Here is a 27,649-nt window from a genome sequence, read left to right as displayed (position 1 = left end):
TGACTTTAATATAATTATTTATACAATTAAAAAAAATATATTTTTAAAAATGTGAGATCAAGCGTCAGTAAACGTTTAATTAAGCATCCGTTTAAAAAAATTGCTGATACATATATAAATATATTTATATATGTTATTAATAGTTAAATAATTTATTAACTAATAGAAGTTGATTAAATAAATTAATTAAATACTGTATTTATCTTTAATAAAAATTATTTAAAAACTTTCATACGTCAGATACTTAATAATCATTCACATTAATATAATTAATTATCTCGGTAATAAATATTCATTAATTAATCTTTTATCAACGTTTCATTCAATTCTCAATTTTATTAATAATTATTAACTTGTTTTTTAATAATTAATTAATTAATAAAGATTTGTTTGTTTAATTACTTTTAATTATCATTGATCTTTGTTTATTTTTTAATTATTTATCGAGTAGGCTCATTATTGATCACTTAAATAAATTCATTGTAAAAAACACCGGCTGTTTATTTATTTAAATTTAATTTTTAATATTAACTTGTAATTAATAATTATAATTATTGTGGTAATTATTTATAGGTCCCTGTTAATTAATAATTTATTGGGGTTGATTATAAAAAGAAGAGGCCAATTATGTGATAGAACTGCCAGATCATATTTAGGCATTGATATTTAGTTATTATTATTATTAGTATTATTAATTTTTATTTTTATTTTAATTATAAAAATCCAATAACGAGGATAGAAACTTTTTTTTTTGACTTTTAAGAGAATTACAACGAGACAATAGTCAATAAACTTAGACAATAGATGCTTTAATTACACAGTGAGAGGAAAAAATAATTCATTGATCGCTCATCATTTTCACTTGCATCGGATCCCTTTAATTATAAAATTTCAAACGCGACACACATTTATCACTTATTATTATTAATTTTTTTTTTTTGGGTTTTTAATTTTTTTTTTTTCTATTACACTGTTACATGTTATTATGTATGTACGAATGTATAAAACCTCGATACTACTAAATTGAAACAATTACAAATCACTGAGTATTCATCAAGTACTCAATGGTTATCTTAGAAATATTACATTACATTTTTTTTTTGTTTTTTTAATTATTTTTTTCTTTTAGTATAAATTTTAACACTGATCAAGCTTCCAAGCGTCTATGCAAATCCTCGAAGACGTAATATTTAATTTTTGCATTCAATCAAGATAAAACTATCAGATATTAATTGCAGTAATTAATAATTTATAATTAACATATTTATTTTGTGATATAAAATGTAAAGGTGTACGAATAGTTTTGACCTTACAAATTATTCGCATCGAATCGAATCGAACTATTCAAATAGAACTTCGAATTGAGCATTTGTATTTTTCGAATAATTCTAAAACTTTCTTTTTAATGACAAAATCATTCGAAAAGATTCAAATAATTCAAATTGTTTCAAATTACCGAAAAGCTCCTGTCTTCGAAAAATTTTGAATTATTCGATTCGATTCAAACCCGATTTGCACACCCCTAATAAAATGTTATTTTAAATTCCATTTACTAAACATAAAAAAAAATTATTAGATATTCTGAGTGTTAATAATTTAATTATTAAAATAATTAATTTTTTACTATAATAAAAAAAAATCTTTTTTGAATAACAAACATAATAATCGAAAGGTTTTATTATTATAACTTTTGTGTGACAAAGAAAAGTTAATTATATAAATTTGTAATAATTTATTTTTTTTTTAAATAAATAATTATTAAAATCTGATAGTTTTTTTTTCTCATAAAACTAAAAAGTTTTAAAAAATAAATTTACATAGAAAGCATATTATTAGATGAAACATACGTCTTCAAAGCAATACAACGAAAAGTACTCGAGCATTATGCGTTAAATATTTTCACAAAAACTAAAAAAAAAAAATATTAAAAATCTCTAATCCAAATTCAACCCTAGCTCAAAAATTCATTAAAAAATTTTTTCACCATCCATTTAATTTATCGCAATAATAATAACCTTAATAATAATAATCATAATAATCATTATTACTTTTAATATTTTCAGACAATAAATTGTCTAACGCATTTGCAGTTGCGATACTTGGAGGCAGTTATTGTGCGTCATTGTTTAAATACCACGATTTTTATTTAAAAAAAAAAACATTTTACCCTCAAATGTCGTCACAGATATCGAATTATCATATTACCAAAAAGGGTAATCGATCATGTATCTCCACAATACCAAATTGTATAAACTATGGCACATCTAGTGACAACTATTGTCCGCATTTATTTGATCGAGGCATTTCTTCAGACAATTTATTTCAATTATTATCATTAATAATTATTATTTTGACCACTTTCAATGTCAAACCATTGACAGCTAATCATTTTAGTCTAATTTATTCTTTATTTCGGGACAAACTTTTATGTCTGAGCCTGTTTAGTTTTTTTTTTTATTTACATGAATTTTAGATGCACTGACATGTTTCATATTTTTTTTTTCTCTTTTTTTTGCTATGGATTGTCCATAAAATTGGTTTGAGTAAAAAATACTCTTGGTTTGGTTTACTTAATCACTCAATCAATCAATATTATTATTATTATTATTATTATTAATTATAATTGTTAATATCATTTTTAAAATTATAAAACGATTGAAATTATTAATAAAATCGTTTTATTTACTAAATTATTAATTATCATTATTATTTTTCTTAATTAGACGGAATGGTATAAGCAAATAGATTATATATATCACCGCCGTGCATCGATATCTAATTTTTTTTTTTAATTATAAACAGATACGATTGGCATGGCACAACCTAAAAAATGTCTTTTTTTTATTCTCATTATTTTTTTTCTTTGTTAAAAATTAACGTCTATTGATTTAATTTACAAATTCTTTTTTTTTTTTTTTTTTTATTTAAATAATTTATTAAAATGCTGATGTAAAAGCATTAAAATTTGAGTTGACAAAGTGCGAAATAAAAATAAGACAGTGCTAAAAAATTATTTAAAACTTACGTACTATTAATTTATCACTACGTAATTTATTATAAATATTTAAAATAAATTAATTAAATTGTAAATATGTATATATGTTATATATATACTCAAAATACATGCATACTTATATGACACCATGATTGACTCGTTGCTATTACTCGCGACCGTTTGATTAATTGGAAATTCAGACGTTTCAAATTATGACCGATTTTTAAGTTTTATTTTTAAATTCCCAGTGTAATTGGACTAGTGCAAATGTATTTGCTTTGTATATGATTATTTTTAATAGAGAAATAGGACCCCATTAAATATAAAATATTATTATTATTATTATTATTATTATTATTATTAATGTTAATACTAATATTAATATTATTATGATTATTATTATTATTTTAATTATAATTATTGTTATTATTAATTATAGGTCCTAATTTTGTTTTGAATTCGTGATAGTCCATTACTAAACCATGACGATGGCTTCTTTGTCGCAGAAAAGAAAGGGATACTGATCGATCATTGTTTGAACAACGTCCTCCAAATAAGGTCTCATAGCTTCAAATCTACCCAAGTCATTAAATTCAATTGGCAACAATGTAGGCCACCAACAAATTGCCAAATTTTTACTGTCCATGCTATTTAACTTACAATTTTCTGCCACTCTGTAAATATTTAATAACACAATATTAATATTATTATTTATTAATTATAAATTACTAATTAGAGTAAACTCAGTACAGTACCCAGTTCTTGGCCTCCTTTTAAGGAAATAAAAATTAAATAGATTTATAGATTAGTTTACTGAAAAACTCATCTCATCAGTCAGGAAATCGTTCATTGCCTGTCTTAAAATAATTTAAAATTATATCGGAGAAAATACACTGGGTACTGATAGAAGATTGACCATCGATCACTTTACTCTAATTATAAATAAAAAAAAGCACAGTCAAACTCCATTATCTCGGAACTTTCCCTCAATTTTGACTCTCACTACAAGCTACGCCCTCTCCCACACGATAAATTGGTAATAATTTTGCATTATGAAATGAAAACTGTCCGAATTAATGGAGTCCGACTGTAATATTAATAATGATAATAATTACTTTACGAAATGTTGAAATATAAATTTCAAAACGTCGAAATTAACTGGATTTAATTGATTAAGCATCGATCGTAAGGCGAGTAATCTACAGCTTGGATCTTCCATATTCATACCGGTAGCAGACATTGGTTTACTTACACCTCTTGCACCTAATTACAACGAAAAAAAAAAATTATTGTGTAAATTTCATTGACTATAATCAGTTTTGTTACATTATAAATAAATAATTACGAACCGGAAATATTTTCTAGTTCAATCATACGCTCTTTGTCAATAAGTGGTGGTAATCGTTTTGAAAAGAAGTCCTTGAGTGCTGTTGCTACCGCATTTACCGGAATATCCAATAAATGTATGTCAACATTACCATCTTAAACAATCAAAATTATATAAATTATATTTTTTATTAATTTAGTAACTAATTATTCTTTTTAATTTAGTAGAAGAAAATAATCCAGAAAATTTAAATAAATAATGTATAACCTTTAGTGTAAAGCGACATTGTTTTTAATCGGATTAAATTCAACATCTGAATATTTAAATAAATTTTATCCTCTGGAATAGTTCTTTGTTTTTAATAAAACCTTTATATTTTCCTAAAACTGTTGTATTCAAATATTGTTTCATTGTTTCATGTGAAACCGTTACAGAAAAAGAAGGAGACAGGCCAATCACAAAAGAGAAGACTTAGGTTAGGATACAAGAAGGTTCTACTATTTAAGTCACGGTTATTCGGAAGTAACAAATCATTTTCTATATAAATGGATTAGAATTTTAAATTATTGTTTAAAATACAGAAGTAACTTTTGTTTAAATTTTACGGATTCAGATTTGATAGTAGTTCAATTTGTAGTAATAATTAAGGGCAATTTCAGACAATACCCGCCACTTTTTAAAAAAATGTTGGAAAATCCAAAAGTGCCCATAATAATTATTAATATTTCATTTTTTTATTATTACTCTGATTATTTTTTTACATTGTCAAATAATTCTGAAATTAGTAGACAATTAACAATTTTCGGATCTGTTTTTCAACAAATCAAGTGCAAGAAAAAAGAAAACTAAAAATTTGCACATGCAGAAAATTAAAAAAACTACAAGTGCAATTTTTAAAAATATTTTTATTTTATATTTAACGTTTTTATTATTAATTATTATTAAACTCTTAGCTTCTTAATTATATTTTCCGATTTTTCTGTCAGTTTAATTTTTATTATTTAAAATTTTTTTGAAATATTTCGTCTTTTTTTCTTCCTGCGTAATCGCAACTGCAACTACGTTGTTTTTTCCAATGAATGATTCAATTATTTTTCAATCAATTTATAAAATTTGAACACGATCATGACACTTTAAAGTTATTGAATATTTTTAAAAAATGGAAAGAGGGCGCTGTCAGGACACCCTTATTTTAGTGCTGCAATATGGACAATAAAGTCAAATGGACGTAAAGTATACAAATAATGTCACTAAGTATCTGTTACATCTATAGTAGATGAGTATCTGTTACTTCTCGACTTGATATCTGTTTCCGCATATAAATTTCTCGTCTATTCAATTAATAATTATAATACTTTTTTTTGAAAATGATAGTTTGTAATTTAGACCAATAAGGTTGTAAATTTTAATTCTTTGTCAATAAAGTTCATAAAAAACCTGGACTATATTATGGAAAATAAATAAATTATAAATAAAAATTACCTTCTTCGAATTTTTGAAAAAGTAACTCAACATGAGCACGATTGCCAGGAACCCTGTAAATACCCTCAGAATCAAGACCCTCTTCTTCAATAAACCGTACACACTTTTCCAAAAATAAAGGTATTCTATTAGTTTCACTCTGTGCAAAATCTTCAATAAGCGACAGTTGACTTTGGCCCGTTAACGAGGCACCAGCACCCCCAGTACCACCACCAGGTCCTTTGGTTTGTTTTATTTTATCCTGCTTCTTTTTCTCACGTTCTCTCTCTTTTTCCGCGTGTTTCTTGAGTTTCTCTTCTTTCTGCCTCCGCTTCTCCAACTTTTCATCCTCTTTAGCCTTCTGCTTGTCTTTCTTTCGCGTCAGCTTGTCGCAGTCCTTACCCTTCGTTAGTATTCCAAACTGTAATTATCGTATTTAACATTTAACTCTCATGTCACCTTACGTCAAAATAACTTTTATACAAAAAAAAATTTTTGAAATATATACTTACACTCGGTGAATTTATTTCTCGTGGTGAGGACACATCCAGACTGGATTCGTCATCTGTAATAAAATAAAATAAATATTATTTAAAAATTTATAAACAATAATTCATGCAGATACAATTTACAAGGGAATAAATATTAAAATAATCAAAATAAATATTGAATTTTCATTCACATTTGTCACTATGCATTATAATTCAATTGAATTTTAATTTTATTAAGGACTCACAGGACACACTGAACATATCCTGAGTCACATGTTTAAGGTTGAATGGATGCTGCAGCGTAGCCGCTGAATTTCCAAATCTCTTTCTCACACTAACAGCACCAGCATGTTTATTTGGTTTTAATCTTGATCTTGTACCGTGCTCTGGTTCACTTGACTCAGAACTATCTGGTGTTTCACTTGATACTATTGAATATATAATAATAATACATTGACTATACTATCTTGAGTAACTTTGTCATTCAAGTAACATGTAGATAGTCATAGCCATAGAAATACAAATACAAATAAACATATATAGATATGTATACATTTAACTGAGAATAATTATATAGGTGTCACGACTAAATATCACATAAAAAAATATCTCACGTCTAATTATCATTCATCAGATTATCATATGTCCGAATTTCACAGCGTAATAATATCACGCGTAAAAGAAAAGCATTAAAATCGTGTACATATAGATATTCGATGCTTAGGAAGTATATTTTGTGTCAAAAATATAATATTTTTTCATTTGCACTGTAAAAAATTTTTGGATTCGGTGTAGCGTAAATGACAGTGTGAAAATTACACTGAACATAGTCTATACCGTCAAAAATAACATACTAAAATTTTAAGTGTATGTCTCGAATAGTTTTTTTGAGTTACAGCCACCTGAAGAGCAGCCGCTTTTCGGTTCTCAAAAATGCATTTTTCAAAATTGCTGCAGTTATAACTCGAAAACAAACCATTCGATCAATTAGATTTGAATTCCAGCTTCTTTTATATATGTTTCTATATACTATAAATCTCCAATTTTCCGATCGAATCAAAAATGTAATTTCGCCATTCCAAAAATCATGAAATTTTCGCGCGAAACTTGAATTTTTTTTAGAAAACTCCACCACTTTGTCAAATTTCAATTTCTTTTTAGCCCGAGGGTCATAGTACGAGAAATACCTTCTAATTTAATAAACTTTTTGTTCTGTCAGACCAGGGTTCTCGTTTAAAAGTCAAATGTTCAAAATAATATTTAATATTTAAATGAAATTAATATAGTTATTGATTAAGTAATTAAAAATGTTCAATAATCAGATCATATTAAAATTACATCGAGTATTTTTACACCATTATTTCACACTACACGGCCGTGTAAAATTCTCAGGGGTCATTTTCACACCAAAATTTTTTACAGTGTGATATTAAAACATTACGATATTTGAGCAAGTGATTAGACGTGTGATAATTTATTGTACAGTATTTTGGTATGTGATATTTTTTTATGTGATATTGTGACTGTAGTGTTTTGTTGTGTGATATTATGACTGTGATATTTAGACATGAAACCTCATATATGTATATTTATGCATGTTATTCAATATAATACTAAAGGTAGCTAATTATCTTACCACGTTCAGTAGGATCGATACGCCAACTCTTGTCGTCCTTCGAGTAATTGATACCAATGTTACCATCTCCACTGACCATACTGGCTAGCGAAGGTACTTTTGGTGTTGCTACTGGTATTGCAGTGCGTTTCTTACGAGTACGTTTATAACTTGAGGGTTTTTTATTCGTCTTACTAAGGGCGTCTGCCCGCTGACGCTCCAACGAACTCCATTCTGAATCTGAATCACTGTATGCTGTTGACAAAAAATAATTTTTCTTATACATTTACACATATGATAACATCTATTTAAAGTAAAAGTTTAAGAAATTGAAGGATAATTCATCTTTAAAAGAATTATTCAAGTTCCGAAAGTGACCATTGGGCATTTTAAAGCCCGTAAGCTGATAAGCTTTTAAATAAAATTGATATTTATGTCGGCCGCCAAAAGATTCGTGTAAATCGGTTTAGTTGATTTCGATAAATATCGAACGTCAATGAAAGATTTTAAAAATAAAAATTTGTTGGAGGTCATACCATCACTCTAAAAACATTTATCGACAAGTAGCAGATACAGCAATCTACAAATTTATTCAAGTACTTGATCTAAGGGACGGAGAATATTCAGTTGAATAAGTTGATTACCAAACAAACAACATTCAAAAGGACGCATCAATAATTCCAAATGTACCGAATGCATCGCGGCGAAACTATGAAATGGTTATACTAAGAGTATTACGGAAATATCCTGAGGTGATTCTAACTAGAACCCAGGTTTGAATTGGGGCAAAACTGAGCACAGTACTGAATAGTCAAGTTACCGATTCAACGTCTCATTTTAAATTTTACTCTGAAACTAATATATTTTTTCAGAGGAAAATTTAAAATGAGACCTTGTTGAATCGGTCAGTTGACTATTCAGTTTTGCCACCGTTCAAACCTGTGTTCTAGTTAGAATCGCCTCGGGATATTTCCGTAATACTTGTAGTATAACCATTTCATAGTTTTATCCCGATTCATTTCGGTACATTAGGAATTATTGATGCGAGTTCTTTTGAATGTTGTTTGGTACCCAAGTAGTGCACTTGGCTTTGTCACATCTATAAGATATAAGTTTTGAGGCTGTTTTTTGACCTATCGATAAGGCTTATGACCCGATGAATCCGTTCCTCATATGGTTATTTGTACCCGACTTTTATTCTTAAGATCCTAAAAATCTAAGATAAAAAAATCTATCTGTGAACTCGGAAAGCTCAAACACAGCAGGAAGTTTTAGGGCTGGCCCGTTGACGCAGGGTCAACCTTTCCAGATTTTGTGTCTTATTTTATTAAAATAAAATTTTAAAAAAATCTAAGATAAACATAATTTTTTTTAAGCTCCATATTAATTCAAAAATTTTTTTTCTTGTAAATTTATTTGAAAACTCAATATTTTAGTTTCAATTTCCTTTTTTTACATTTTATCAAGTCAATTTCTCGAAATTTTATTTGATGATTAAGTTAATTTTCAAAAAATTATTCAAAGGAAAATCGCTCAGTTTAAAACTAAAATGTTGAGCTCTCAAATTCTACTCATGGATTTGAATTTAATTATTACGATTACTTAAAATTTTTTCTTTAAAACTGTAACTTTGTAAAAAAAATTTTAAACTTGATGTAAACTAATGTTACAGCAATTGGAACTTTAAAGAAATAATAATTAAACCAAATGAATTATCAACAATTCTATAAATTGATAAACTTTGTAAATAAAAAAAACTTACATGGTTGACCCTTCTCACGTCTATGCCGTAATTTAGATTTATTATTCGAAATAGAATCCTGTACAAGAGCGTACGCATACTCTCCGTCGTAAGTCGGATAAAGATTAGTCACAACGTCTTTGGGATGAGCGTACTCAAGATCTACAAGTTCCGGAGTCGCTAGTGGCGCATGGCCCATCATTTTCGAACCATGCTCTATTTTTTCTCCAACACTCATACGTGCTATCGCATCCGTCACGTTAGAAAAGTCTTTTAAATTTATTTTACCCGGTTGTTTTAATGTTTGACTGTTGCCTTTGGGTCGTGACTTTGTTTGCGAGATGTTTCTACGGCCTGTTGTAAATGCTCGATGCGAGTACGTGTTTGATACTCCGTCATGATGCATATTGAATGTGTCTTTCACCCATCCTGTTTTAAAATAAATTAAGACATAAATAAGTAAATAAAAACTCGGAATAAAAAAATTTCTAGATAAATACACTACTCTTTTTTTTTCTTTTTTTTTTAATAATAACTGTCATAGATCTAAATAATTATCAAAATTAAATCGAAGTAAACGTAAGTTACAATTATTTTTCCCGGGTGAATACTGTAAAAAATCGGGAGTGATTTCAGAGTGATCTGGATTTTATTTTATGCCGTATTCACTCCGAATTTGAATTAATTGATTGTAAATTAAAAAATTATGAGGAATTATCTAAGAATTCACGGGAAATTGAATTATAAATTTTTTGAAAATACAATACTAATTTTTTCCAAAAAATTTCAAATACTTTTTATAATTGTAATCTTTTAAAATTAATATGGATGATTTTAAAAATATCTGTGAACTAAAATATTGATATCATTTACAATTAATAGACTTTTGGACAAAAAAAAAATTGTAATGTTAAATATTTATCAATTTATGACTTAAAAATTAAAATTGATGATTTGAATTTGTTAAAAATTTGTAATGAATGAAAGTAAAAATATAGGAGTAATAAGTAGAAGTAAAAGAAACAAACCTGTTAATTTATTAGCGAAATCACCGCCTTTAAGTAGTTCTCGTTCTCTTTCTTCCCGATGAAAATCAACTTGACTGTAAATATCACTATCATCGCTGGGTGTGGCACGATGATCATTAAATTGTTCATTTAATACTGTATCACCTAGTTCACCATCAGGCGTCAATTGCTCGTACGACTCCGATCCACTTCTGAAAGTTACAGACATACTGTTTTTCATTAGATTTTTAATTTACAAATAATTTATTACTATATACTACCATTACAACTAAATAATCACAGACTTGAATAACTTATTTGAATTTTCAAATTTTTTAGGCTAAAATTTATTTACAAAATTTCATTCAATTCCTAATTGGTATCAACTGTAAATATTTTTTTTTAAATCTATGTCTCGTCGAAATGGTAACTGTTGTAGCTTTTTCAATTAATGCTAAAATTTTGTCGAAGTTAATTAAAAAAATTTTAATACGGTCATTATAATTGAAAGCCATTGAATATTTTTCAAAAAATGGGAAGGAGTCTGAGAATGTCCTTAATAACCCCATAGTATCTATAGGGTAGAGATAGCGGTACTACTTGTGGTCACTTGAAGCCCAGTTTTGGACACTTTGAAAATTTAAATGAAATAATTATCAAAAATATATGGAGCTCATTCGTACATAAATACAATAGAACCTTAAGCTTATTAATTAATAATTTTATTAGTTTTTTTTTCCATGACTCAAACAAAACTAAATCTTCATTAAAAAAAAATAATAAAGACATGAACTAAAATAACTAATAAATAGAATTATATATAGATGCCTTACCCATCGTCTGGTGTTTGTAGATGATAACTCTCGTGTCTTGGTGGTGGCATTGGATGTAATGCTGAGTATTCTAAAGTTCCTTCTCCGCTGTCATTTAAATTACCAGGTTCTTCCATATGAAAAGCTTGCTCGATTTCGGGTTTCTTCTCCCAAACTTCTTTGAAAAATGGCGTATAAAATGCCGCTGCAAAAAAAAATAAACAAATAAATTAATAAATAAAAAATAATTTATATAAATACAACAAAGTACTAGATTAAATATTAATTGTTATTACTTTTTTGTTGACAACTAGACGCTGATGTCATAAAGTGGGCTTGAAGTCGGTCTGCGGTAGCATTTCCTTCGGTGATAAGCATGTGAGATAGATCATTACTGAAGAAAGCGTTAGCACCACCGGTATCCGTTACTGCCATTATTTGAATCGGTAAATTTGGAATATTCATTGAAAATGCGCTGTAATAATTATCAATTATTTTCCTTACTTATTATTTATTACCAATTGCAATACTTTTAAGGGGCCATGCATAAAATACATTCGCACTTATGAGGGGGGGGGGGTCTCTTATTGTGGCAAGATGTAACAAAGGGGATCGGAGGTCTCAAAAACGTGACGTGGGCAGCTCATCAAATGATTTTACCAATTTTTCTCTCGGTTTTTTAAAACATTTTTATTATTGCAAATAATAAATATTTTAATAGTCTGCCCTCGTTATAAGACTATTTGCTGTATTTTCATGTATCATGTACAGGGAGGGGGGGGCATTATTTGTGACTTAGTATTGATAGGGGGGTCTCAGAAAATGTGACATTAGGGGGGTTTCAAAACGTAAAATTTTGTGTGAAGTATTTTATGAAAGGTCTCTTAATAAAAATATTAAAAATAAAATATACTTTAAAGTTGCTAATGAAGCTTTTCTTTTAGTTGAATAAACTAAAATAAATCCATGAACTAATTCATCACGAAATGCATTAGCGCCATGAAAGCTTGATATAATAACTTCAACACGTCGTTTCGAGTCGCCTAGAAATGTTTCAAGTACGATTGATTTTTCACCGCTTAAAAAACAACACTGATGACTCAGTAAAGGTCCTAAGACATTTTCCACTGAATAAGGATCACCACAAAACATACACATTATTATTCTGTTAACAAAAAAAAATGAATTAATATTAATAAGTAATTAATGAATAATTAATTAATGATAATGAGAGTTGATAACTGACCTGATATCGGGCTCTAAACATTCAATAACACTTTGGTAAATATTTAAAAAACCAGCACGATGATTAATCGACTGTATGAGCTGTTGAAGTGCCTCTTTAACTAATGAGTGGGGAAAACGCTTATCTGGCTCCAAATCTTCAACACAAACGTCAATGAACGGACACTGTAAACTGTCAGCTAAATTTTGTCCCTCTTCTCTGAGTCTCATTGACTCCATTTCGTCAATAGTTATGTCAGGTACAAACATTATTACTATTGGTAATCCCTGAAATGGTAATCGATCTTCTTGCTCTAAATTTGAGAGCAATGTTTTTTCTAATGACGAACGTATATATTCAAATGAATCTTCATTTGCGTAAATACAAAATGAACCTACAATTCAAATAATATATTATTATTATTATTTTTATATCACACTTATATTTTAAATATCATAATTTTTGAAAATGATTATTATATTTTTTTTTTTTTGTTTTGTTTTGAAGGGAATTTTGGACTTTCTGATCTACTCAATTGACAGAAAGTTTTCTAGACTCTATTCCTTCGCATAAGTGATCAAATGTAGAAATACAGCAAAACCGTTTTTATAACAAGAACATCTATGATAATGAGATTCGATTCTACTTATGTGTAGTATTGCAGTGCGCATATAAAATAATACGATATTAGCATTATTAACCCACGTGTAGTCGCTCATGCGGAAGAATAGAAGAATAGAATCTAGAAAATTCTCTGTCAATTGAGTAGATCAGGAAAGCCGTAATTAATTTAAATTCATCATTAAGTATCTATTCTATAATATTAAGAGAATAAGGAAAATTTTGTTCCAGCCATATCTATATGATTGAATAAGTTAATGTTATTAAATTTGGGATCGTTAGAAAGGTTTTGACTAGGATTTGTACCTTTTCATGGTTTAAACTCTTTTTTCTTGCCAAGTATCGAGATAAATAAATTTATCTATATCATTCGAATTACATTTAAATTACGCGGGAAAAAAACGATCGTATTTATTCTCTTTAAATAAATTAATATTTTAATTATTCTGTCACTGAATATCACTGAATATATATAACTGTTATATATATAATTAAGAGAAAATAAGAAAAATTTAGTCTATGCCATGTCTTCTATGATAATAAAAATTAAACAGATTTAATTGGGTATCAGTAAAAAAAATATATTAGACGACTAATAAAAAAAATTTGACCGTATGTTGACTTTTTTTTCAAGAATCCCATGATTATACAATCATCGAAATCAATAAGTTTGCGAGTTAATGATGAGATTTGTCTCATTAAATTTAAATGATAATAGAAATAAACAAAAGATTCTAGAGTTAATTTTAGAGTATAGATTTTAATAAACAATTAAATTAAAATCATATTTTAAAAATTTGGTAGTAATACTCAGGCAGTCACGTAGTGACTAGGTTGCTCGTTATTATTTTTGTTTTAATGGCTGATGTTATTGTTATTATTTTTATTATTATCAAGTTACATAACGATATTACTCTTAAATTATTATACAAGTATAAATTAATGACTCACCGTGTGGCATAAAATCGGAGGTTGTAAATGAATTGTGGGGTAATCCAACGTCACCGTCAATAACTCGATAACCGAGTGTATATAACTGACAATCAATTTCCACTTCATCGTCATCTGTTTGTGTTTTTATTTCCTGAGCAAATTCACTTCCAAGTCCATTGCTACCAAGTATTACTAAATTTAATTGATTATTTTCAGATGTTAATTGCCATTGACTACTGTGATTCCATGACGATGGTCTATAAATAAATTATTATTTATTATTACGTAAAAAAATTACATTAAATAATTTATTATTAAATATTCAATTAAAACTATGTTAATTATTTATGTTACTCAAATCCTATTTTACATTAAAATTTAATTCCTTAAATACTTTAATGTCTTCTGGAAAAAATTTTAATAACTAAAATCTAATCTAATTTCCAACTTTACATTAAAAAAAAATAATAATAATAAAATGATAAATAATTTATTTTTATGGATTTTATTCAAATAACTCTATTGAAAGGATAAAAATATGTAATGGATTATTACAATAATATACCTGTGTGCTTTAGTACCGAGTATTCTTTCAATAAGAGCATCCATACAATTAGGAAATGCAGGACAATGTTCTCTAATTGGACAATGAACAAAACCAAGATGTTGAAAAAGCATCAATTTTCTATCTTGATCAAGTCTATCCAATGTCTTGTACCTTTTGAAACAGTAATAATATTATATATTATAATATATAATAATAATAATAATAAAAGATTATCAGATTTAATGAAATCACAACGGAAATTACTATAATTAAAATATGCAATTACCTAAAGTCATCTATTAAAGCGTCAGTTATTTCCTTAATATCATCTTGCGTAATTGTACCAGACGGAGCTATACTTTTGAAGTGATAAAATAAGTCCGCGTGTTCGAGTAAAAGTTCCTGGTAAAAATAAAATATTAAATAAATAGAACATATTATTATTTATTGTTTAGCGATATTAACTTTTCGTCCATCGACGGACATCGTTAGTCGCACGGTGAAAGAATCGCCGCAATGTTAATTTTAGTGCAATATTGCTACGTCGATTTTGAATATTTTTTAAAATAAATATTTTCTATGAAATTTATTTATTAGCTATACTACTAGGCTCTATATTTTTTAACTGATTGAATTAGCTGAGAATGATTTTTATAAATATGCCAACGTTGCAAACAAATTTTACTTGCGAGAGCAGTCGCACAGTGAGGAACATAAATTTAGAAAAAAAAATAGGGCTACTAAAATTATAGAAACTTTTTCAATCGATTAGTAAGACATCAGTACACGAATTGCTGAATCGATTTAGGAAGGTAATTATTAATTGCGCACCTCGAACGCGAAGCGGAAAGGTTGTGCTTTATAACGGACTTGTCAAGGTCTCATGATTTCCTCACATTGAAATGTATATATTATTTTCATATCACACTTACATATTACAAAGAAAGAGGAAACACTAATGAATAAACCTGATACTTTTATTAAGTTGTCCGATACGAATTACAGTCGAGTCGCGTTGTAAGTCCGGCTTGTATCTTTTTCTTTTAACCAGACTAGCGTTAATATGAGAGAAACACTAATAGGACTTACAACGCGACTCGACTGTATTAAAAAAAAAAATTTATCGTGGACGTCAGTTCGGCTGCTCAATTTCAAAACACAGTAAGAGACAACGTTTTCCAAATCTATTTAAAAAAATTTTTTTTTTCATCTAAAAATCAATTCCATATTTAGTATATGTATAATATTTTTGTCTAGGTTACTCAAATATTTTTTCTGACTATTACTATCTGAAAATTGCACAGAATCACCTAATAAAAAATATCAAGTTAGATAATTTGCTAATTAGAACCTCGATATTTCAAAAATTTTATTTTTGGCAGTTACTGTGTTTTGAAATTGGGCAGCTGAGTTAGTCTGTGGTTCAAAAAACATCTGTGCCACAGATATTTCGAGAATGACTTGACGAAATGACTTAATTTTTCTTCACTATCTTCAGAATTATTTTCGAAAATCACTAACGTAGTCCTCGTTTTTTTTTATAATAAATAATTTCTGTTAAAACCGGCATTTTGACATGCAAACAAACCCACCCTGTAGCCATTTTTAATGGGAATGTTTTCCTTTCCTTCTCTTACTTTTTTTTATTGACTGTTATTATACTTCATATTTGCCATGGCAATTTCTACGGAAAAAACACGGGTAATTAATTAAACGATATCAGTTATTTAATATCTTTCTCAATAGGTAAATGAGAATAGCCACTATCTTACTGTCAAAAAATATTTCGTGTTAATTAAACAGACAAGACTTTTTTTTTTAGCTTAAACAGAAATACATGGTTCAGTAATTAATAAAAGTAAATTGACTATTCAAAATATTGCTGAGCAATTGAGGTGTGCACTTTTGGATTTTCCAAAATTTTTTTCCTGAAATTATCATTTAAAAAAAGCGGGGATTCCCTTATAGCGCGATGGACAAAAGGTTAATAAAAGAATATATATATATAAATATTTTCATACTTGAAAATTATGTTTCGCTCTCTCAATTATTTCTTTTTGATGTTGGTCATAAATTTCTTGACAATCATGATGAGAAAGCGCTTCGAAACATTCGCGACCCATGAACAGTACTCGCACTTCTGACAAATGTTTTCCAGGCGTTACGTACCCAGTTTCCTCTAGCAATTGCTTAAATTGCTTTTTCCATCTGATAAAAACATATAATATGTATACAAACATAAATATATATGTATATAAATCACATATATTAAATTTAAAATAACTTTTAACGTAAACATCTAACAGTAAATTACCTAAAAGGTAAAATTAATTAAGTTAACTTTAACATGCAATTAGTAAAATAAATAAATTAATGAGCAATTATTAAACTGACAAATTACCTCTTTGGAAGTCTGCACAAAGAAACGCCACCCAAAATAAAGCATAAGCATTATTATAAATATATTTATTTATTATTATTATGGACAATTATTTACTTATTTAATTAATAAGTTTGTAAAATAATATAATTACTCTAATCGTCTTTGCTCTTGTTGCAGAGCGTTGATGTGATTCTTGAAGACTGTTTCAGCTTCTGGAGTTTCAAGAACTTCATATGGTATTTTAGTTGTATTATTTTCACCAAAGTCGTAATCAATCCACGATATATCTTCTGGGCATTCATAGAAGTGTTGATGAAAGTCTGGATGTTCTTTAATAAATTGTTGTACTGTTGACCATTCTCTATTAATTTTGATAAATATAATTCATTAGCTCAATAAATAAATTAAATTATCAACTTAATTGATAGATTTGTGCTTCTTCCACAACATTATCAATAACAGAATAGATAATCCGGAGATTATTAATGAAATAAAACTACTAGTGCCTACTAAAATTTTGAGAGAAAATAAGTTACTAGATTTACCACAAAACAAGAGGAATTTTATAATAAGTGGTCCTAGGAACAGAATATTCGCTACAGTCAATGAATACGCTAATGATCTAAATTTTTCAATAGTAGCTATACTTTCAAAAAAGTAGTATCAAAAATGTTGAGTGACTTCTAACTAAAGAATTTTGTATTATTAAAGATATTGTCTATTTGTATTCGAGCAAATTTTTACACTATACTATTACCACTATTAAACTATTGTAAAGTGCAAATAACGTTAAAACGAAAAAATAAAAATAATATTCTATATATTTTTTATTATTTTACTTTAATAATGTATATTTATCGGTGTACTTTATATTTCAAGTGACATAATCACCTTTAAATTATTTAAAGATTTATCTATTGTTGACTTAAACGTGACGTTACTTACAAGTTTGGTGTGTCAGAAAACTTTCATGTGATATTTAAAAAGATAATTTTGAGGCTAACTTAAAAATAACTTTTATTAATGAACTTCTGGATCGTCTTAATAACTTTCACATTATGTATAAGTTTTCAGTTTGAGGTGACTTTTATGATAATTAAAAAGTATTTTAACAGTTAACTTTTAACTTTTCTCTGTAAAATATCTTCTAAGGGCATTCTCAAACAATGTCCTTTCATTTTTTTAAAATATTCAATGACCTTGAACTGTCATCACCGTGTTAAAATTTTATTAATTAATTTAAAAAAAGTTAAAGCATTAGTGGAAAACAGGACAACGCAGTTACAATTTCACCTGGATGTAGAATTTTAAAAAAATTACTTGCAGTTTAAATTCAAATTATAAAATTGACATAAAAATTTTACTGAAATTTATTTTACAAACTTTGTTCAACTCCCAATTAACAAGAGATGTCATTGAAAATTTTTAAAAAGTGACAGCAATGTCTGAGAATTACCTTGACTTTTTTTAAAATTAATTATTAAAATCTTAATACTTTTATGACAGTTGAAAATCATTAAATATTTAAAAAGGGCATTCGGCAGCCGAAATGGAAGTAGATTTCTCGTAATATATTTATTATTGGACCGCTAAAAGTTTTGATAATAGTAAGCCCTATTAAAAATCCATGATATAAATTTTGAATCATAATAGTTTAAATGAATTGTTAAAATTTAAGTATTAACTTGAACGATATGTGTGCCAAGTTTCATTTAGGTAAAGTCGTTTGTGATTTAAAGCTTTTTTTAATAGTTACAAGATGCAATCAACGAAATTAACCTGCAATGTATCATTCAAAAAATATTGAGAGTTGAAGGCATAAAAAAATTTTTCTTAATTTTTTCAAAAATTTTCAGTCATTTATTTATTTGAAACAATTGTCGAAATGGTCAGTTAAATAACGAAGATGAAAGCTAATTTCATGAACATTCAGATACATGTAATAGAAATGAGCTATTGCTTTACATTCAAAAGATATTTAGAGAGAAATTGACAAAAAATGATTTTATTCAAATCCGTTTGGAATTTTAGACGCTATCGTATCCACAAACCGGGTTATATATATACATTTTTTAACTAGTAGACTTTTTGGAACCTACTTGATTAACTATGTTGTTATGACAAAATTCTTTGAAAATTCAGCCATGAGGACAAATGCAATAGCCAGATTTCTGTAAGAAATCTACTAAAAAAAAGAGGGGGGGGGGAACTGTCTGCAAAAGCCCTTAAATAAGTATGAGATGTGACTTCTAAACTAATCGATCAAAGTATTCGCCTAGATAATTTATCAAATTTCATTACTATCTGTTAAAAATTGTGGGCACTATTGTGATAACAATACGCGTATATATTTGCATACATATATAAACCTTCATCGATAGTATTTCCCGACACTACTCGACGAAATAAGATATTAAAGAAAAATTTTACAATAGTGCCATGAAATCGAGTGCAACAGGCATATTTCTATAATAAATGTAATTGAGAGGGATATTGTTTTGTTTATCCCAAGTGAAAGCTTATATCACATTTACATACTAAGAATCCATGAATTACTTTATAATCTAGCGATCCTCGGTCTAATTTATTGAAAGTTTCCACATGGAAAAAAAAATAAATACAGTTTCAAATAACAATTTAAAGTTTTTGCTCAACTATTGAGCCAAAAGTAAATTTCAAACTGTAAAATTTATTACTGAAAATTTTATTTAATAAAATTATTATTGGAAACTAATTTTCCAAATGTTTTCAGTTTTTTATTTGAAGTGCTACGTTAATATACGAAACTGTATTATTTTTTTTCCGTGCATTTGTTGCAAGAAAAATTTAGACAAAGCCTCTATTTGCTGTATAAGAACACCGAGGACAGTTTCGGTCGTCCATTCAAGTGCAAAAGAAAAAAAAGTGCAAGTCACCTTTGGAAATCTAAAAAAAATGTTTATAATAGTAAATATAATAATTAAACTCACTCATTAATAAGACTGGAAATGTCTGGACAAATTTCGTGGAGAATGTCTGGCAACATATCTAAATAGCCTTGTATTTTTTTAGCTATTTGTTCGTCCTTTAATTTTTTAATATGTCGCCTAAATAGCCTTTGTGTAGCATCGATACCAAACAATTCAACAAAATTATTAAACTCTTTGTGCTGAGCAAGTTTTTTCGAAGCTTGTGACCATAGTGCGCGATAATCCGTAACATGGATACGTATTAATCTTTGTAGAGATTCTGTTGAAGCGTCTAATAATTCTTTTCTTAATCTAGCAGCTTCACTAAAAGGTATTATCTTACTTCTAACTTTAGTTTTATCAATAATTTGTGCCAAGACTAGAAATGCAGCATCAATATTTATATTTTCATGTGATGAAGTTTCGACAACTGAAATCGAGCTCTTGTATTCTTTTCGTGATATCAATTTTTCAGCCTCTTTTACATATTGTTCGTTAGCGTCATCATTTTTAGTTGTTACTAATAAAACTGGTTTTTTAGTTTTTATTAGATTATTCAATATGTTCGATACGATTTCAATTTGTTTTTCAATTGAACGATTTGGTACCACACTGACATCAAATACACATAAAAAACCATCGATATTTAATTTACCATCAGGTAATACTTTTTGTTCATACTCTTTTTCTATTCCTAATTGATTCTTACAAATGTACATTAATTTTTCAGCACTAGTTATTTTAGTAGCAGCGCAACGTTTTGCATATGGCTCCATTTTCCCGCCTTTGAAAGGTTGAAATGATGCATCGTCTATGAATTCTGATTGTTCAATTACTTGAAATTGATATTCAGTACCGTCTTCAGCAACTTTTACTACTTCACCCCAGTATAAAAAGTGATCATTATTTACAACACGACCACTAAAGTCCGACTGTAAAATAATATTTTTTATTTATTAATAAATATTTACTTGATTAAAAATTTCAAGAGATCACTAGATTTTAAATTTTATAAAGCGACTGAATGTATTCGTCCCTTTTCTGGGCAAACCTCTAACTACTTTTTTTTTTCATAATTAAAATTATGAGTGAAAAACATTATTTAGTACTGCTACTGCGTAAAAAAAGTTTCAAATTTGAATAATTATAATATTCGAGAAACTTTTGAATTTTTGTATTTTCATTAACGCACGTGTAACAGAATAGATGTTTTGATCGATTTCTGAAAAAATTATAATTTTGCATTTACGAGATTTACCCAGAAAAGGGACGACATTATCTTTTTCCAAATACTATTTTTAATTAATTTAAATATTAAAGCTCTGATAAATTGCCGCACAATAATTAATTTTTATTCTGTAATTATTTTTAGCTTAAATATTTATGTCAATAAAACGACAATTATTTCACGCGTTAAATTAAAATATTAATTAATTTTTTCAAGCATTCTTTACTATGCTACAAAAAAAAATTATATAAAAAATGTTACTAATTAGAATTTGGAAAATTAACGAATCAATTGTGACATTGACAAAGAATTAATAAATTATTTAATCAAATTACACGATCAAATATTGTCACTGCTATACTGCTGTTTTTAATTATTAATGATATTGAATGTAAACAACTACACTACATTGTTTGAAAATACAAAGAGTTAGCTGCTATGTGTCATGATTAATCATGTCTTTCAATGAATGTATTGATTGAAAATTTTTAATTAAAATAATTGCTATGAACAAGAAAACTTATTTATGAATGAGGCGTCAAGTTTCAAAATTAATCCACATAATTTCTGAAAAATTTTAATGAATTTTTTCATAAATTCGTATTTTAGTTTTTGGGGTCATACTTTTTAAGAATTTACTACAAAATACTACTAGAAATTAATTTAAAAATCCACGGATGATTACGAAATCAGAAAAATCTAATGATTAATTAGTTCTAAATTCGCCTAAAATTTATATTTAAATACAATCCGGAGATTTTTTTTACTGTCTTTAAAAAATTAGTTTTTATTAATATCTACTTCCGGTTTCAAAACTACACACCTTAAATGTACATAATCAATAAAAATTGAACTTATTCATGCTAAGAGCTTTCTCTGACAATGCTCCCCCCCCTACACTTTTTTAAAATATTCCAGACTTGTCATAACCGTATTAAAATTTTACTAATTAATTCAAAAATAATTGAAGCATTAATTAAAAAAAGGATAAGGTAGTTGCAATTTCGCCAAGATAGACTTAAAAAAAAATTACTTACAGTTGTTATCAAATAGGAGTTAAACGAACTTTGGTAAATACACTAAGAAATTATTCCTGTTTGAAATGCTATGGTGTTATAGTAAAGCTGGACCATAGTGGCCACCTCACAAAAAATTCAAATATCACAGGTCCTGTTTTTTTTCTAAAAACTGGTAACAACTATAAGACATTTTTTTTTTTTTTTTTTTTTTTTTTTTCAATTAATACTTTACTTATTTAATTAATTGATCAAAATTAAATACGGTTATGACAGTTCAAGTTCATTGAATTTTTAAAAAGTATGGGGGGGGGGGGGGTTATTGTCTGAGAATATCCTTTACAAAAGAACAACTCAATTAATTATCAAAGAATTTGAATAAAAAAGTATTGATTTAAAACAACCTAGATATTTATATAATTGTAATAGTTGTAAAGAAAAAAAATATTAATTACCTGTGACAAAACAGAAATATGATCAACACTATAGTCATCGCTAAGTGATCTCATAAATCTGTTGCAAAGACATGACTTTCCGACTCCAACTTGTCCTTTGTCTTTTTCAGTGCCAGACAATCCAACAACCGCAATGTTAATACATTTAATATTATCACTTTTACGTGCCATGTTAAAACTCAATTATTACAGTTAATATTTATATATTTTTAGCTAAACTTGATTAGCTAACAGTTATTAATTTTTAAAATTATTATCACCCGCCACTTGGTTTAAATGTTAACTCTCTTAGACACAACGTGGCCTTCAATTTTATATATTTTTCCACATCTTAATAATTATTTACGATTTAAACTTCCAGTATCGTTAATTATCTTTGGTCGTTGTATTATCTATTTATACAATCTCTATATAAAAATTAAAAAAGTCCCCTTTGGCAACATTTTTGCCATTTTATTATTTTAATCACTATTTTACTTTTATTTATTTATTATTATTAATATTATTATTATTATTATTATTAATAGACTTCATTTTAATTTGATGTTATCACTTGATCCACTCATTTATTTTTGTTCGTAACATCACATTAATATTATACTTTAAAAACATTCGTTGCATTTGTAATTATTATCGATTTTATTTAATATTTATTTAATTAATGATTATTATTAAAATGAGCTCGATTACACATTTACTATTATTATTTTTATTAACGTTATTATTGTTTTTTTTTTTTTTTAATATGAGCAATGTTATTCTGACAATGGCACTGTATTAATTTACCTGAAATGAAATAATTTAATATTAGACTTTAAAAGTTCTCATTTATGTTCATATATACAACATATGTTTAATGGAAAATTTTAATTAAAACATTCCATGCATTTAGATCCTTATTGTTATTATGATATTTTAATATTAAATTATGTTAATGTTGATTTAGCAGTTTATACAATAGAATTTTTTATTTTAAATTTTTCTTTTATTTTATCCTGGGAAAAAATTATTTCTACTGAGAACTTTGTAGATATAAATAATTAAAAGACATAGAAATTTAAGTAGATCAGTTTAAAAAAAATTTAATATTTAATGATAGAAAAAAAAGCAGACAATTTCTAATTTTTTCTACATGGTGACCACAGATTTTTGAAACTGAACTTCCCTGACTTTTACAAGAATTGCAGTCAAATAATTAAATAATTCCCTGAACATATGTAGTTATATTAAATCATTGGAAATATTTATTTAATTCAAAATAAAATGTAAAAGTCAATTCAATAAATAATCAATCATTGTCGTTAAATGAAACTTTATTTTATTATTTGTCAATGTTCATAGGTTTTCGTTATTTATTAAATGAATAATTTTTCATTTTTTATTTTAAATCTATGTTTTTATATAACTTACTCTAAAATAAAATATAAATAAATTTTTCATTTTCACTAGAATAAATTTAATAAATAAGAACGTTTTATAGGATATTAATAAAATATTAATCAAGTACGCGAATAATAAATGTAGTGTAACTTATTAGTTCAATACTTATGTATACTTTTAATGTTTTTGGTTTTTTAACTTGTCAATGTGGATGTTAATAGCTTGAAGATCCTGACGATTGGTTTCTACTAAGACTTTTTTTTTCTAACAGCCTTTTCAATTCTAACTGCTTCATTTTTTCACTATTGGAATCAATTTCTACTAATTTTTTTTAAGACGGTATTAGAATCGCATTCGCGCCGTGCCACTTTTTTGAACAGTTTTGACAGAAAAAAAAATTTATCCGATTTTTTCAGTCAAAACAAAAGAAAGTAAAAATTTTCTAGCTTTGTGAAGAAATTCCCTGAATTTTCCCTGATTTCCCAGTGTATTTATAATTCTCTGACATTTATAGGTTTTCCAGAAATATGGCCACCATGTTCATAGAAAAATTATAAGTTACCAAATAAAAAAAATTATTTTTGATTGAATAATTTTCTAGCTTCTAAAAAAATGCACATACTGATTATCAAATTCTATATCTGCGCATTTTTTTTATTATATCTGATTTACACTTAATTCACATATTTAAAATTTTTTAAATGATAATTGTTAGCTACATTTGTACTCATAACTAACTTTAGGATTATTAATATTTTCTGTTTCTAACAAAATTTATATGAATTTCTAAAAGTAAAATTAAAAAAAGATTTAAAATTATAGAAAATTATCAACATTTAAATAATTAAATTTTAATTATTTGTTCCCAGAGTAACAAAAAAAATAATTTTAATATTATTATTATGAATAAAAAAAAGTTTTGTAATTAGTTTGATGTTTTTAAAACAATAATTAAAGTTTTAATTATTATAATTAGCAATTAGTATATCGAACATATAAAATTATATTTAATTAAGAAAAAATTACTGAAAATATTTAAGTTGATTTTTTGTTTTTTAAAAGCTAAATATTATTTTCAAAAATCTACATTAAAATTTTAAAAAGTCGTATAAGTTAAAAAAAATGTATGTCAAAGAACAACGTCAGCTAACTTTTATTTAATTTCCTTTGTAAAGAAAGACTTAAACCACAAACTAAAAATTTTTTAACGTCTTTTGAAAATATGAGAAGCAAAAAATTTCTCTTTTTCAGTTCTTATTTGTCTGACATTAATTTTTTATCATTTTAGTATTTTAAATTTTAAATTTATCAATTACATATCTAAAATTTAAATTTTAAATAAATAATCAATCAATTAAAAAAAAAGTTAAATAATTTAATGACTCAAATAAAGTCGCAATGAAAGAATCTATTAAAATTAAAATTCAAAAAATTTATCTTATAAAAATTATGATTAATTATCAATACCGTAATTTATTTAATTTATTAAATTGCTGATAATTAAATTCAATTCATTATTTATAATATACTCGAGTTCAATAATTAGCAAAATATGATTTAATCACAAGTGACATTTTCAATCAATTAATTAATTATTTCTATGATTCACTTCAATAAGTCGTAAAAAAAAAATCTACTTATTCATTTTTTAAATAAATAATAACAATAATAAATTTAAAAAATATAAATAAATAATTTTTTACTGTTATTTAAACACAAGTAATCGAACCAATAAATAATAGTAATTAATCAATTATAAATATTTATTAAAAAAAGTTGTTAAGTCGCAATAAAATGCTAACAATTTATTGTTTTAATTCACACAAATAAATTTATTTATCGAATCGTAAATTAATAATAACAATCAAGTGCAAAATAGCATTTGACATTTAAAAACCAATATTTCAATAAAAATTTCACGGTCACACAATACAATACCCATCGATATTCAATGGCAAAAAAAAAACTTACTAAAAATAAATCACTTTCCTGTCAATCTATAATTAATATTATCAATTATAAACTTGAATACTGCATACATCAAAAGCTATCGATTTTCGGGCCACCGAATTTAAAATTTAAAAATTCTCTAGTAATTACAAAAAAATAATCTAACAAAACGTAAATTACCCAAACTCCGAAACTGACAAAAGTATTTTAATTTGAAAATTTTTAAATTAAAAAAACTTAAAAACCCAATAAATTATTTTAAATTATAATTAATTGAGTAATTGTCTAATGTGATGGTAAAAAAAATATGTAAAAAAAAAAAATATAAAAATGACAGGCATGGATAGATCAATATGCTTTTGTACACAACCGTGAAACGTTTCAATAGCGATACTAATTAATTTTTATTTTTTTAAAATAAAAAAAAAATTATGAAGATTTTTTAATAAATAATTTGAAATGTAATTATTTTTAAAAAATTATTTTGTATAAAAATTAAAAGAGGTAAAAAAAAATGAAAATTTAATAAAATAATACAGTTCTAAGAGAAAAGTTCGATATTGGAATACACTGACCTGTCTGGCACGCCAACCGGCCGTTTTCTTGTTAATTTTTATTTAAAATCCACAATTACTTCTCAGTACACCTATTTATCAACAAATAATAATTTATTAATAAATATATTAAATAACTGAGCTGTTATTAATAATAAAATAATATTATTAGAGTGAGTAACATTTTGATTTATTGTAAATAATATGACGTAAAATGTGTCGATTATTGGTGGTACTGAGCGGAGCCATCTTGCTCTGCTGGGTGGGCTCTCACCATCAGAGCACACTGCGATTTATGTTTTCTTTTTGGTTAGTACTCAAAGCATTAGCTTCCATTAATACCTGGAGTATTGAGTGCAAGTGAAACAGAGTAATTCAAAAAACTGAAACAGAGAACAAAAGAAAAGAAAAAAAAAAAAACATCTTTGCACGACCAAGTTTTAAACTTTTTTTAAAAATTTTATACTTACGGAAATGAAATAATTATTATTTCACTTTCTGTTGGTTTACTTGTTAAAAATTAAATGTCATTTATTTTATTATGTAACTGAATTAAAAAAAAAATTATAGATTTTATGAATGAAAACTAATGAGCGTAAAGTCATTCATGAGTAGTCTGATAAAAAAACGTCATGAGTGAAAATGATTTATATATTTGAATAATGGGTAGTTAATTTAAATTTGATTTATTTTTAATTTGTAACCTGCATGATTCGTATGTATGATTGTGTGAATATGAGTACTAAAATTATTTAAAATATTAAAAAAAAAAAATTAGGTGAGATTAAAATTTTTTAATGAGTGTGTGTAGCAGATATCAGACAATTTTTAAATTACTAATAGACGAATTAATCAATTCAAAATAGGAAATTTAAAAAAATACACATACTGATTTTTAAATTCTATAAATGCGCATTTTTTTTTTTTTATTTTATTCGATTTAAATTTAATTGACATATT

At 26.3% G+C, this 27,649-nt stretch overlaps 1 protein-coding gene across 4 annotated transcripts; it reads right to left on the bottom strand.

Annotated features, from left to right (window-relative positions):
- Nucleotides 1–438: 438 nt before the first annotated feature.
- On the bottom strand, nucleotides 439–26,929 carry LOC103580676 (rho GTPase-activating protein 190). Of its 4 annotated transcripts, none has more exons than XM_053737291.1 (21): nucleotides 26,711–26,929; nucleotides 22,806–23,591; nucleotides 20,128–21,038; nucleotides 17,310–17,519; nucleotides 16,797–16,983; nucleotides 15,062–15,177; nucleotides 14,794–14,946; nucleotides 14,247–14,485; nucleotides 12,696–13,068; nucleotides 12,363–12,614; nucleotides 11,746–11,924; nucleotides 11,471–11,654; nucleotides 10,659–10,867; nucleotides 9,652–10,059; nucleotides 7,911–8,144; nucleotides 6,520–6,702; nucleotides 6,296–6,348; nucleotides 5,805–6,204; nucleotides 4,345–4,476; nucleotides 4,111–4,258; nucleotides 439–3,669 (listed from the first exon to the last, which is right to left on the bottom strand). In XM_053737291.1, the coding sequence occupies exons 2-21, from the start codon at nucleotides 22,974–22,976 to the stop codon at nucleotides 3,471–3,473; spliced, it is 4,941 nt and encodes a 1,646-aa protein (XP_053593266.1). In that variant the 5' UTR covers nucleotides 22,977–23,591; nucleotides 26,711–26,929; the 3' UTR covers nucleotides 439–3,470. The 4 variants fall into 4 exon arrangements, with proteins under 4 accessions (XP_053593266.1, XP_053593269.1, XP_053593267.1 ...); XM_053737294.1 differs by having other exon boundaries at nucleotides 9,919–10,059; XM_053737292.1 differs by having other exon boundaries at nucleotides 10,659–10,849.
- Between the last annotated feature and the right edge of the window lie 720 nt (nucleotides 26,930–27,649).

This window comes from Microplitis demolitor, chromosome 3, assembly GCF_026212275.2.
Source record: "Microplitis demolitor isolate Queensland-Clemson2020A chromosome 3, iyMicDemo2.1a, whole genome shotgun sequence".
Taxonomy (NCBI): Eukaryota; Metazoa; Arthropoda; class Insecta; order Hymenoptera; family Braconidae; genus Microplitis; species Microplitis demolitor.
The sequence above is the reverse complement of the archived record's forward strand: the minus strand, read 5'-3'. Positions and strand labels throughout refer to the sequence as shown.